Genomic DNA, 15,245 nt, shown 5'->3' on the forward strand with positions numbered 1-15,245 from the left:
TCGCTGTTGCTAGATTTTCTTGCGACTGTTGCGAAAATTTAATGCCTGTGCAACGATAAATTGACGCTAAAGCCTTATTTAACTTGAAAAGTAGAGCAAACCGAAGAAACTGATTTTGCGTCGCAATAACCAAAAAAGGATCAACGATAGCGCAAAATGGTTACGCGTGCCTCGTCTTTCGTAATCCCAACAATATTCAAACAGTTTTTTTTTAATAATACCTGGTTTACTGAATTATTCTACTTGCTATGACAAACGAAATTTTTCTCAGTGTATAGGTAGAAAGTTAAAATAATTCATGCAACCATTAACTTGACCGTAAACCGAACAGGGATATAAAATGCAATATATGTGTGTTCGTATAATTATAACGGTCCTTTTAAATTTCCTGTCGTCAAACAACCGTGCGGTAATTAAATCCCGCACGGCCGTAACAACACCTGTAGATTTTTAAGTATCGTCTCGATTCTCCAGAGAATTTCGTTTATAATTTATAAAACCAATTCCCTGCTCGACGCATATTATTATGTATACGTAACGTGGAAGTTTGAGTGGATTTTCGTTTTGTTCACAACGTCTAACGATCAAAGTTTCTCACTGCAAAAGGAAAAAGAAAAGAACTGAATATGCGTTTGAAAAAAAAAAAAAAAAAAAAAACAGTCAAACACTAATGAGTTCACTGAGTCTGTTTATAGAATTTTATTACGGGTGAAAGGAATACCCGTCGTACTACAACGGGGGATAAAAAATGTTTTCGAGCAGTCTCTGCTCCTCGGTAAAAAAAAAAAAAAAAACAATAATGGCAAACAAAAATTGAAGAAAAACAGAAACTGTAATTCATCGCCATTAAATACACAGACTAAACATGTAAAGAAAAATCTGCTGCTGTTTAATACAGATTTTTATTCTGTAACAGCAAAAGATGAACGAAAGCTGAAATACTTGTACTTTATCGTTCTACAGTATAAAGTACAGATTTCATTAATTCAACGAGCGTAATCCGCGTCTCCTTTTCTAATGAAATTTTCATTTATTTTTTTATCTTTTTCTTATACAACTCTCTCGATGTATCAGTCCATATTTTTATCCCCTCAGATCTCTAGATCATTATATGAGTATTATAAGGCACCAGGGAATCCGGTACAAGATGCTGACTCTCAATTTCGCTGGAACGATTCGTCGGATGAAAACTTTTTAAATAATTTTTCCTTCAAACCTTCTCTCATCTTCCCTTTTCATTTCTCTCTCTCTTTCTCTCTATATCTATATTTACATTATCGATCATTTTTCCATCCTGTATATCACATGTAATATATATATATATATATCGTTAAAAAGTATTTTGAATTTCCACGCCGTTCAAGAGACACCGATTAAATTCTTCGTACGATCGTGTACCTGCATCCGTATTTTATTCGTGTATGCACGTGCGGATTTTCGCAATATTCAAACGTCAAAGCTGAATACCATCTGTGAATTTTTACATCTTGAGACATACCCGTGCGCATATGGGAACGAATATAAAACGGCATTGAGTATATAAGTAAGTAAACCGAGAGCAATATTGTAAGGTGATATATTATACCTGATTCGAGTCTGCAATCTCGATACCGGTTGCTGCGGATCCATTCGCTGAAGCCATCTCGAAAACTCCTATCTTATTCGAGAATCTCTTTTCTCTTCTTCGCTTATTACTTGCCGCAGTTCTATTTGGACGGTTCAGAATTTAGATCGCAAATTTAAGATACCAGTTTCTGACCACGAGACTCTAAATTCTTGATTACAATTTCTCGATTCAAGATTTTAAATTCCAGCAAACGATTCGCGATCCTATAAATATCTAGATTTTTCGCATTTAGCTCCCGGACTTTACACGCTATTTTCAGATCCTGGATTCCGGATCCCAGTAGCTGAACTTTCCCGAATCGTTTCAAGATTTCAGATTTTCGATTCCACCTATAGTAAACTCCAAGTTCTACGATTTCTGTAGAATCACATTTTTCACATTTCCATTTATCGTTTAGAAAAACCAAGCTCTTTAGATTACCCGTGATCGTGTAATCCGATCTCTGTATCCTGCAATCTCTCCCTAAATTAAAAATGCCGCGTTTGGGTAGCGATACTTGAAAATTCCGAATCGTCCAAATCGCTCGCTCGCTCACTTGCAATTATATCCGTTTCCGAACTACCGATTACCGAATCGAAGGAAGGAATTAGAAGAGTTGAAAAAATGCAAACGAATCTGTAATATACGCGGTCATTGAAGCAGCAGTCGGGCAAGAGAAAGCTAATCGCTCAACGTCAGCCTACCAAATTCGATAACGAGGTACCAATGCCTGATGAGTGGAGCACGCGCGATGGTTTCGCTGAAAGATCCGAGTTGTGACTGAAGCCGGGTTGAACCAACAACAAGTCGGAGACAACGCAGCGCAATCTGTATTCCCTGGCACAGCGAAACGAACAACAACAGCGACGACATTCGTATCTCTCCTCGCTATCTTATTAATCATATTATCCAATTGCGACAGGTGTGGTTTACCTACAATGATCACTTTGTCGTAAGAGACGACGACGACGACGACGACGATTCGTATATTAGGCATATACATGTTATATAAATCCCAGCCGACTCAGAAACGGATTAAACATATTATGTATGCAGAAGTACTTTCGAGTTTCGTTATACCGGCAAAGCAAAGTGTGGGTATATGGAGCATTCCGCGTCAAATCAGCGGATGATGTACCTCACCCCCTTTGATTCGGATCATTGGTTGGTCCGATTTTCTTACTAATCAAAAAACGTCTTGGGAATTTTTTCGTATTTTCTTCAACCACTGGTGAGATTCGTACAAAATCGCAAAACCAATGACGAAAATTGCATTTTTTTAACCTTGAAAGATTCACGCTGATTCTACGATTCAAAATGTGATTTTTGATCTCAACATTTACTATTGTTTTCGCCAGTTTTTAGTTTTTTCATGTCGGAATTGTTATCGCTCTTTTTAAATTTGAACATACATCGATCTAAATAGATTACAGAATCACATTGTTTTCATGATTCCGTGATCTATTCAGATCGGGGTAATAAAAAACACAAAAACCGAAATAGGCTCCAATTCCGACATGGAAAAGCTAGAAAGTTACGAACAAAAAAATAGTAAAAATGGAAATTCTATTATCGCGTGGTGTTTGCAAATCATATAATCCGTGTGGATTTTTGCCGATCGTTAAAAAAGGAGTTTTCGGAATTGGTGGTGTTTAGATTTTTGTAAAAAAATGTGAAAAAAATTCCGGGACCTGTTTGAGCCGGTACGAGCATTACGCTAAAAATTGATCAAAATCGAACATAATGAGATACCTTGGGTGCTAATTTGACGCGGAATGGCCCATATATGGATAATAATGCGTAATATCTGCACATACGTTTTTCAAGACATTAGCATTCGGAAAAAAAATTCTCTTGCACGATTCTAAATTGACGACGACGATGATGACGATGCTGATACGAACCGCACGGCATGCGCCCGAATTATTTATTGCAATGTGGGGATAAAGTTGGCATCGCGACTCTGGCGGCAGATTCGACGTTACGCGGTATCTAAAGCGTGTGTAAGATAGATGTTAAGGGGACGCCGGAGCAGAAGCGGAGAGCTGTTTTACTTTATCGCGGTGTAATCCTTTACAAGTTCATTTAAGCACCTTAGCCTTAGAGTTCGAGTTGGGAAAGATGCGCAAGGCGGCGGCTCTCGCGTTAACGCCTGAATGGATAAATCCCGTAATTCTAGGCGTCGCGGCGTCTGGTCGTGAAAACCTTGGCGTTCTAAGAAGGTCTGGATTAGATCTAGATTAGGGTGCGCTCGATCGGCAAGGGATTTCGATTCAGACGACGTCAAGTACGCAGACAGTGATTTTGGTAAACACAGGGTGAACTCCGCGTCGCGTCGTTTCGTTTAACGTCTATAGGATGTGTTTACGCGGCGTGAAGCGTCGCGACGCTCGATTCGAAATGACGAAGACGACGGCGAACGGACGACACGCTACTGCTAGCTACTGCTCTCTTGGAAAGAGCCGATAGTTACGGAGGATCGTTGACGTCGCTCTTTCGTCCAGAAACAACGAACGTTGTTTTAGTTTGAATAAACTCGTAGCGATCGATCTGCTGCGTACGAGTGGAGAAGAATAGGAGAAAATTAAAATTAGCAAAGAACGTCTCGTGCGCGGAGTCGAGGGATTCTATATTTTGGATTACGGTCGAACGAGTTTACGATATACGATGGATGAAATTCCTATGCAATTGGTTTCGTTATATAAAGTGTAGACAAAAGATGCGACTAATTGGCTACGTAATTTCAAGTAATTGGCAGCTACGAGGTACTTTGTAACAATCGGTGGGATCTCGATGAAAAACGTTAAAGGACTGATCGACGTTACGAGGAAAGGAAATAGAATAAAGCACGCATGACGGAAGAAAGAATACATTAAGCGGTATATATATATGTATGTGCCACGTACAATGGGAATGGAATAACGAAGAAGTTTAATGCCTTTGAAGAAGGAATATTCATTTCGCGAAACTCTAGACGAAACGACGAGGAGACATTGCTCAACTTTTACATAGGAAAATGTCGATAATAATTTACAGGCGGACTCGGGTTACACGCATTATAATGGATGTGACGAACTGTGGTCGTGTAATAATTAGACGTTCAAGGTGTAGATAAATGACAAATGAAGTACGATAGTCGTACGTTACTGTATAAAAAGTCGAACGGAAATATTTTTCTGCATACAAATCGGCTGTGCTTATAAATTATTTCAATTCTCATGTTTACCACTATCTTCAACTTTAATAATACGTGAAACGAACGAAGTAAATAATTAAAATCGAAAATGAAATACCTCTGTGCGTTATTATTTTCAACATCAATTCCACACGTGGTCCAATTAAATTTCCATCCATCTTCTGTCTACGTAGCTTTGTATGCATAACGTACATAATTATTATCGGACAGTTAAGCCGATTTTTGCAAAATAAAAAAGCGACGATACTACGTGTCCAGAAAAACAGATAAACATCATCGTCGTATGTTCGCAGATTTATTTAGAAACCGAATCGAAGAGAGCTGGCTGATCATTTTGCCACTGGTTCGTGAATCGCGAATTTTGCTAAAGGTATTGATTTGAAAGTGTAAAAAAAAAAAAAAAAACCCCGTCAACGTTCATCGTCGTAGTTATTCTTTGTCCTCGTTGTTATCGTCCAACTGCCTCACTTGCACTCCGAGCAATTACAATCAATGCAACCAAGTACCCATTTGTTGCAGAAATTGGAGCACACGTTTTTCACACTATGATCACCGTACTCTGCAAAGTCGCGTTGAACCGTGTCTCGACGATTGAATTTACATAAAGAGGATAAACAAAGCGAGAGGGAGAAACGGGAACGAAGTTGGTGAAAAATATTCGTCAGAGTTTCTCAAGTAAGAAATCAGTTTCAACGCCTGTAGGAAATTATACCAATTTCCATGGGGAATTTTCCCCTATAGTTTACAGGGGTGGCAAAAGTAGAGGTGAAAAAGAAAAAAAAAAGATGAAAAAAAATCAAAAACGATTGAACACAATATTGAATAAATGTCATGCAAGGGTGTCACGGATTTCCGTATACATATATGTATGTATACACAGGTTATCACCGAAAACTCAGCTTTGCAAGCATCCAAATCCGTCTTCGTGTGACACGGACGACGTACAGTATCGATGTCATGACTGACAGCGGTGAAAATTTCAAACGGATACGATACGGTTTCGCGGTTCTCGAATACCGTATGTCACACGGTTTCTGAAAAAAAAAACAAAAAAAAAAAAAAAACAGAGATGAAACTTGACGCGTTATATTCTGAACTTTTGACCACAACTCTGTTTCATTACATTATACTTTCCTACCACAAAATGAGTAGGTACCTAAGTTAAGGGAGAAAAAAAGAAGAAAAAAAAAAAGAAAAGTACGATCGAACAGGAAGCGAGAAGTGAAAAATGTAAGATTTCTTTCTGAGTTTATACGATGATTGTAACCCGAACGGCATCGCTTTCGCCGTGGGAAATAATCGTTTCCGGTACATATTTCTCGTAAACCAGACGATCGTACGCAAGTACATAGAGCAGTGATTGTCAAGAGGATACGAGAGTCATTCGCTCCGGCATAAGATCAAAACCCTTCCCTTCCAGCACTCAACACCGCTGCTAATTCGACTTCCTTCCTGAACTCGACAAGATAATAAGGACCGGGGAGATCAGCTGACGTACCTAAAGGGTGCGGGACCACCTTTCCGAATACAAGGAAAACTTCTTCCTTCAAGATTTCTCTTCGTTTAGAATGGTTCTTGTTTACCTCAAACGAAGATAAAAGAGAGTCCGACTTTTCAATCAATTTCCAACCCCCTCCAAAAAGCAATTCGGATCGCTATAGTCGGATCATCAGTTTTCCAGGGATCGTTAATACGCGTATGCCTGAACGCTCCCTTTTACCCCGTGACCTGAAACACGCTCGAGAAAGGGAGAGAGAGAGAGAGAGAGTGATATTGGACGCGATGATTTAGCGTTGAAGCCGCAGCTCGTGCGGGAACGGGCAGCAATGGAATCGTGCGTAGGCCTCGCTTGTCCAATAATGCCTCTGTACCCAAATACCCGGGACGAGGATTAGGCACTTCAGAGTTGACATCGAGGGCTGGAAGAGGAAGGAAGGCTGCCTCGGGAGAAAAGGTCACGGATATCGGTGATTCCCTGCCTCCTCCTTCACCCGAACCTCATTCACCGCCAACTCCTTTCCCTCGACCTCGCTCCCTGAGTTCCCGGTTTCTCCCTCCTCGCTGAGGGATGAGCCTGATAGAGATCCTTCCTTTCGGCAGGATTATTCGAGCGCGTGGAACGCGGATATAGGCGGGAAGCGGAGGAACGGGGGGCAGAAATCGACGGGAGAAGGGTGAGGGGTATAACCTGAATCCTGGCTCCAGGGGACTCCCTTCCTTCCTCCACCTACTCGGATCGCTCTCTTATCATCTGTAACGAACAACGAACCCCGTCGTCACTTGTTCTTATACGTGTTACACTCGCTCATCCATGAATGATGAATTTTCATTCCCTCCATTTCCCCCACGACGATCGATGATGATCGCTTATCAAACCGGAGGAAATACATTCACCTGTATCGTCGAGCGGAAAAACGATCTCAGACTCGATCCCGATCGCTATCTGCTCATCTCCCTGGATCGTATAAACTTATCGCACGATACGTGAACTGGAAATCGACGATTTTTCAATACAACATTTCTCTGTTACAATAGTACAAACGGAACGTAGTTCAGAAAATTACGAACAAATACTTACAAACTTGACAAAAATAAAAAGTATACGTTCGATTCCTCCAGGAACAAACCCCGAGACCCCAAGTAAAATTCGCAAACCCCGTTACAACTTCGTCGGCAAATAATTTGTCCCTATACTTATCGGGACGTGGAAATATGATCACTTTGAGAGAAAAGTTTGACAAAAGAAAAGAGATAAGTTGAACATTGAGTTTGTACAAATGGCTTTTCTCGTTCGTCGGGCAATCGTGCGAAGGGAGAATCGAGCTTCGTGATACTTACACCGACGATACGCGTACAAACTCAGCGGCGACAAGGTCTTGAGGGATGTTCAAGGGGCCCACGGCGTATCTCGCCATTAGGGTGCAGGGTCGTAATCATGAACCAGTCGGAAGACGCGCTATTAATGGTTGGCACACTTGCCCCCACCCCCTCCCCCATTCTGCTACCCGGCGTAACCTGTGTAATATCAATTTCATAAGTCACGTTCCCCCGTTTAGAAGGGACGCGAATGTGATAGCAGCCGAGTGGAGGTGGACGTTTTGGTGTACCGAAACGTTGAGCTGTCTGCTGAAAATAGTTGGTATAGACGCGTAAAAGGCCGCGGCCTTAGAGGGTGGTATACCTATACCTGGACTAGAGTCAGGGGCAGGGGGGAGGGGGAGGGGGCACTTTGCTCTCCCGGTATTAGGTGAAGACGACGATCGGTTTTACGGCGAAGACGTCCGAATCACCGTTTTATAGACGGTAGAAGACTGTCGTCTACAGCTCCCCGAGGAACCCCCGTTCGTATCCGCTCTTTTAAACAACGAGATTTTCCCGAATTTCAACGAATCACTGTACGAGACTCGTTTCGAGTGCAAAGGTCTCACTCTTGAAATCGGGAGCAATCGCTAAAGCCGCTCTAAGACGATACGGGGTGGCTGGAAATTTTCGAGAACAAAAAAAAAAATTCCACGACATTTCCAGAACCTGAAACCTAGTTTTTCCCTCAATGTTTTCCCAGTTCTAGTAGCTACGTTGCTGAAACCTTAATCGTTCGGTTTATACACTCCATATTCGGTTCAAATTCAATTGCAATTGAAAAAGAATGTAAAATGTAGAAAAAAAAAAAACAAGTCAGTTCAAGCCAATTTGTTGTTTCGGCGATTAAAAGTGAACTTGTTACATCGAAAAATCATTTCTAATTCCCACGATGGAAAACCGATATTTTCAGTTTTTTTTCCATGACCGAATGAAAAATACCCCAACGATTCCAGGTTTTCAAAATCTTCGAGTTTCTCACCTCCGGTGTGTAACGGAGCTGTGACAACCAAGAACAAAGAGTCTGTAACATTGTTTGTTACTTCCGTGCCGTCGAGGATGACTTCGTTTCTATCGATACGCATACCTGCATGGATTACGGAGTAACCGGAGTCGGGAAGATAATACGGAAGAGATTTAAATCGGAATTATTTTTATCCCGAGGTAGATGCGATTTTGCAGCGAGGGAAACTGGGACGTAAGGTGAATTGTCGCAGAGCCAAGTGAGAGTACCTCGTGTCCCGAGGAGGAAGACAATTGATGGTATCAAGATTCAAGAGTTATTGCCGACGAAAAGTAACGATTCCAATGAAACGAAGCGCCGCGGTAAATCAAGCAGACAGAGGCGTTGTCAACCCACTCAATTACGTCCTGCATGTATACACACCCTTTCAGGTTTCTCTACGTCGGCGATCTACTGCGGTTTCCTGTTGCCGCTATTCGTCTTTCTCCGGCAGCGTAGCAGCGGACATCTAAAGATATTCCAGCCACGTTAAAACGAATATTTCACCCCCTTTTTACGATGCTAAAAAGGGTTGCCTGCAGCCCGAGCGTATTAAGTAAAGATCACCGTGGCTGGAATCTCGGAGGAGAAAAATTCTCAGAGAAAAGCTTGGGGAGCAGTTCTTCTGATTCTTCGTTCGAACGGCATAAAGAAGTTGAAAATCTTCCGTGATACGAGTTGAAGATTCGATATTTAAGAGTCGAAAAGACGACAGCCGCGAAAACGGATACCGCGAATTTCGAATCGCGACAATTTTCCCATTATATAAGTAATATACATACATACCTAGTATCACTCGAAAGAGGGAGGAAGGTGTGCTCATTAGTGCTCTGAATTATAATTTCCTCAGGGTTAATTAAAGTCGGTTAATAAGACGACCTCAGCTATATTACTTCCGACACTCTCGAGGCTTTGACGTTGAATGTGCTAACATACCAACGTACCTCTACGATACGGTGCGAGAGTGTATGAGTTAAGAATTACAAAGTTTCCGTTGATGTTTGGTTACCAAAGAAACGATCACAATTATCAACGAACCAAACTGAAGTTGGAAATAACTTAGAGGTGCTTAAACCTCCGGACTAAATCGACGATATCGTCATAATGCAGGCCTAAAATCTTGTGTTTGTAATATCCTTACAGCTCCAAAATTGTATAAACAAATAACAATTGCTTCAATTCTCCGCGAAAACTTTTCACTCACTTCGACGCCGTGAATGAGCCACGTCGCGTAGCGAAAAAGGAACAAGAGTGTACGAAGAAATTGAAAGAATAATGGAGTCCAAATTGAGACGAGGCGTAAATACCAACTCTGAGAGAAAAGAGGATGCACCCTTACCTCCTCGAGTGAAATGGAATGGATTATTTATTTCATTTTTCACCAAGAGAAGGAGGGCAAAGTACCTGCCTGGTGTACGTATAACGAACACATCTTTGATTGCAAGTGGCTAAAGTAAGAATTGAGCGTATAACGAGATGCGCCCTCGGAGTTTGAGGAGGTTCGTGAGCGCTTCTCAGGGGGGCAGGAGGTGAGAGAGGGTGATGGTTCTCAACGTCGTTCCAGACTACAATAAAGTAATGATAAAAATTTTAAAAAAAAAGAAAAACATCTTCAAAGTGCAACGTGTTCGACAAATTACTAACGCAACATGCATCGTTCGTCGTCCAATCACTTTTTCCAAACGAACTCAATTGCGTTTCACTATTTATACAATTACGTAAAAGTATCTTACGAGAATTCGCTCGGAAACACAATTGTTAAATTCATGCAAAACACTTCATATTTTTTTAAGAAGTACAACTTCGACTATTAATTAGTCGGTATCTACGCGGACCATTCGTCTGAGGTTTTGCGTAGCAACGTAATTAACATCGATCAATATTGTGTAAAAACTTGAGTCCCGTGACTACGTTTTAATTTTTCTCATCAAGCTCCTTTTAAGCACCCGCCGAGGTATTCCCGGGGCGTATATCCAACTCCTCACTCCACACTTCTCACTCCGCCCACCTCATACCCTTACTGCTGCAGATACATTATGTATGCGAAGGATTCGTTACACACACACACACACACGCACAAATATATATATATATATATATACACGCAGCCATCGGAGCGAGCTGATATACCTGCCGAGGGTGAATGCAGGGAGTCTGAGATACTTGTTACCAAGTGCAAAGAGCCAAGAGGCACGGAGATGATTTATAAAGTACGACGTTTGTTCAGCTTATTCAACGTTCTCGATAGAAGAATAAAATACGCAAGAAAGATCGTTCGTACGCGATTCGGAAGATCAAAGATCTGAAGGAACGACGAAGAATTCGAGTAGTTGAAAGGCTTCTAAATCAACCGGTTGCTCGATGGTACGGAAAATTCCAAACTGCACGAGGATCGCGATAACATTCGCAACTGTGCGGTAGCGAAATGATGGAATCGCGTCGAAAACCGAGGCGAAAACGATGACGCAATTAACGAGAGCACTGCAGTGCAGTGCAACCCACTTGTCACACAAGTATCACCGACAGCGTTTACCGCCGGTGAATCGTTTCACCTGCTCGAACAATGGCTAATATCGACTGATTTTATGCACCGATTAATTTAAATTAAAACAAATTACTTTCGGTGGCAAACAATGCCGACGGGTTCGACGTCATTTTACGCTCTATTAGCTCGAGCTGCGTGGGCATCGGGCAAAAGCAGCGGCGAGCTGACCAGCGATGAACGGAATTATGCAACGGTTTTCCCTCCATTTTCATCGATATTCATCGACATCGAGGTCAAAGAGCAAAGCCGGATGTATGTATTTATACGACGAGGTGTTTCGTGCCAATGCGAGAAACTGTATCGAAAATTACGGAAAGGAAACGAAGAGACTTTCTTCGGTCGCTTTTCTTTTTGTTCTCGCAAATTATTGCACGCACGTAACGCGATTCAACGATGTTTGAATCGCAGTACAGTGAACCTTCAATTACTTCGGTTGCACGTTTATCAAGGGGTACGGAAATACTGACGTATAAATGAGAATGACGTTAAGATGGAAACACTTAAATATTCCAAGCCTTCGTGATTGGGAGATAAATGGTGGATAATTTTCAGGGGTTTTACAGGTATCATTAAACCGGACTGAACCCGTTGTATTCGGGATTATTCATCCGGTGTCGTCTTTACTGCGGGTTACCGTGTGGATATGCCTTCTTTCATGTATCGGTTCCACTATGTATCTTATACGTAACAGTTAGGTACGTATAAAAACCCTATAGAAATGTTCAATTTGCCTAAAAGTTCCGAACGATATTACGGCACGTTAAGGTATCTATATCGGGTCCTCAAGTATACCTTTATCGGTACGTAGTAAGTAGGTATGAGTGTATCGCATGAATACTCGTTATACGAAGGAGAATTTTACATTTTCCAATAATCGAATTTAGAATTTTCAATTCCTTTTCACACCCGCACGTTTTTGTTATAGATAATTTCACTGCAGTCACGTTCGTTAATGGGTTGTCAGTAGCTCACCATGTTTTTGGAATGAAAACTGGAATGAGTTTCCTCTGTAAGCAAATTTTATGCGCCAATGACTAGAGACCCAAGTGAAAGGAAAAACAAACGATGCGTTGATTACAGATATTCAACATTTACGTAGAAAAAATACTCGTTTCAGTTTTCATAACAAAAACATATCGAGCCAATGGAAACCCATTAATGAAAAAATACTACAAAATTCGAGGAGAAGATGAATCGACGACACACGTTTGACGAATTGCATTTTCTCCCGATCATACTTATTCGTTACATTGTATTCCAAATACGTACGGCAATATTTATTATTAACAACAAATATTGCACAATTTACTACGAGCAAATCACATACATCGAACATCATTTTCCCCAGAAACTGAACGTGCCAAATGAACGAGACATGTGTACAAAAGTAAATATCGCATACTGGCAAGTGGCGCGTCACTCGAGACTGTTTCGATGCCTTTGTCAGCCAGGCTCTGAGATGTAGAAATAACTAATACCGACTTTCCCACACGTTCAAACTACACGTTCAAAGTTTACCCGACTGCATTGCGGCGTGGTATAATTTTCCGATATCAAACTACCCGGGGTGGTTGGTTGTTCCGAGAAGAGGGAAAGAGAGGGAGAAAACAGTGAGAGGAGAGGAGCCAGAGAAGCGTGATGGTGACCGGCGGGCTTCCCCCTCCCCCTAGAATCGCGGAGTTATTCGCACCCTGTAATTGACGTTAACTGGCCGTCGGCGGTAGCAGCTGAAGTCGAGACCACCGATGGCAGGCTGGAGTTAATGCGGGGTAGGGGGGGGGGGGGGGGGGGGGGGGGTGGAAGGAAATAAGAGAGGAGATAGGCGAGGGTGGAATGGCGTGGCGTGGTGTAGGGAAAGGGGCGAAGAAGAAAGGGGGGGAGGGGGGAAGTGGTAGGTATATAAAATTCAGAAGGACCCGAGTGGTGTTAGCAACAGGTACATAAGTAGACGTGTGCGCAATAACCTGCTGTTTATTTGCGGCGAAAAAGGGATGAGCGTTATTGTATACTAGGGTTGGATAAATTGAAACAATCACTAGATGCGGGAAAAAATTATTCCAAGGGAAAAATTAACGATCGCAAAATCGAACGAAACTTATTGATATGTGGTTCCAATATCGGTGGATAAATTAATGGAAACTTGGGTCGTTTTGTTGAAAGTTCACGGTTTATATGCGATTAAACGTACGATGGATTAAGATTTACCTGCATTTATGCGATTGAGGACAAATTTCGTTGTTGACAATTTGTCGATTCCTCTCTCTCTCTCTTTCTCTCTGTGTTTCTCAACTTTTAATCGTTGATCATAAGAAAAATGTCGATCGTTAAAATCTATCCTGAATCACATCAATTCATTCAAATTTAACCTGATGTTAAATAAATTGTTCATTTCCTCGTATTCCAGCAAATAATCCAGTACAATACATAATTGTTGATTGTCTTACATACTTTTTGTAAAAAACTATCCCAACAAATCAAAGATTGTAACGTAACGACGCGGCGACGTGGCGCGGCCAGAAACTGTTCGTGAAGAATTGTTTGAAACTTTGCGATGGACAAAAATTTGATAGAAAAAAAAAAAAGAAAAAAGAAATTACAATTAAAAGCTTCCCACTTTTACAGCAACTCAAGCGCTAGTTTTATCGCCGTGAAATCAACAGTTATTACTATCGGTACGGCGATGAATACAAATTTGCGGAATAGCTAAGTCCTTCAACGTTTAGCTTTCGATACATGGAGTTCCGGAGAGGAAAGTCGGGTAAAACGGAGACGTTGGTGGTAGAATCGATATAATTTGGCTGTTTCGATGAATGGGTCATCGTCCACTCGTGTCCGTCATCTGTGAACCTTCGTCTGGCTACCGTCAAGAGGAAAATTTCGAATATTTCTATCATTGGACGCAAAGAGAGTAAAAAAAAAAGAAATAATAATTCTATCCCTGACCGCGGAAATCCCAATTTTACCCTATAACGTTCGGGTGAGAGGGGGAACCATAGAAAAATGATAAAAACAGTTGTTTAATCAAAATTGGAATGAAATAATTTGTTACACAAACGAAAGTTACACTCATACCTGCAGTCCAGTAAAAGTGGCAAAAACGCTATTTATTATTCATCAGAATAATCGCAAACGTATTCTATGCTTGCGTCGTCGCCGCTGAAACAATCTTTGGACCAGAACTACCGGTTCGACTAATAGATTTTGTAAATACTAGGCACCTGAATACAATGGATAATCTATTTTGGCTCGATGCAAATATGACTCCGTCACGCTACGGTAAAGTTACGAAACGGGTCAAATCGTTAATGGAAGGGGTCAAGTTTTCTTCGGAACTTAGATCTGCACACGTACGTAGAAAGTAAGCGTGAAAAAAGGTAAAAGTTTCATGCGTATCGCAGAGCTGGAAAAAGATTGTTAGCTCGAGGGGAGAGAAATTCGCGCCTTGGGTACAATTCCTGTCAGAGATTCAGCCTCGACGTATTCCCCGTATGACGTATACATACATCTGCGGCATTATACCGACGTAGGTACAATATCGGTGTCCACTGCTCGATCACGATTCCGCTACAACTCGGAAAATTGGAAATGGAAATGGGAATGGAAAATTCCGGGCGTGAAATACCAATCCCAAGTTTTTCGTCCGCGTCCAAAGTCCGGAATGGAAACTTTTCATTCTACGTACTCATACACACGCGTTGTTTGCATGCACACGGTGAGACGCAGTCCATTAAAAAAGAAAAGTTCGACGTTGGTTACGCGGAGTGGAAAAAAAAGTATATTTAAATGTCCGTTAGAGATATCGTTCGATTTATGCAGTTTATAGTTCCTCGTGTAATGTACGATTTATTTCATCCCGACCTATTTCAGTAATTTTAACGAAAACGTCGAGCTTTATACTCTCAGCTGTTTGATCAGGCGTGTTTTGTCCTTCGTATAAATCGGATCTGTTCAAAGAACCCTCGATTCCATACATCGAAAACAAATTTATACCTCTGCATAGAGAAGAAATAAAAGTGACGAGTGAATAAATTTGGAA

The 15,245-nt window shown here is 41.4% G+C and overlaps 1 protein-coding gene across 10 annotated transcripts in view; it reads right to left on the reverse strand.

Moving 5' to 3' along the window:
• The window catches only part of LOC124174945 (venom dipeptidyl peptidase 4), a 207,678-nt gene that overhangs the window by 110,137 nt on the left and 82,296 nt on the right, over window positions 1-15,245 (reverse strand). Inside the window, exons 1-2 of one of the 10 annotated variants that reach the window (XM_046554631.1) lie at window positions 2,311-2,376; window positions 1,586-1,706 (exon numbers count right to left, since the gene is read on the reverse strand). The exons of 8 other annotated variants lie outside the window; for them this stretch is intronic. In XM_046554631.1, the coding sequence (XP_046410587.1) occupies window positions 1,586-1,642 (57 nt within the window). In that variant the 5' untranslated portion in view covers window positions 1,643-1,706; window positions 2,311-2,376. Of the gene's footprint in view, window positions 1-1,585; window positions 1,957-1,996; window positions 2,377-15,245 lie in introns of those variants that run through there. One more of the 10 variants, XM_046554630.1, reaches the window with a different exon arrangement.

The sequence above is a fragment of the Neodiprion fabricii genome, chromosome 2, assembly GCF_021155785.1.
Source record: "Neodiprion fabricii isolate iyNeoFabr1 chromosome 2, iyNeoFabr1.1, whole genome shotgun sequence".
NCBI lineage: Eukaryota > Metazoa > Arthropoda > Insecta > Hymenoptera > Diprionidae > Neodiprion > Neodiprion fabricii.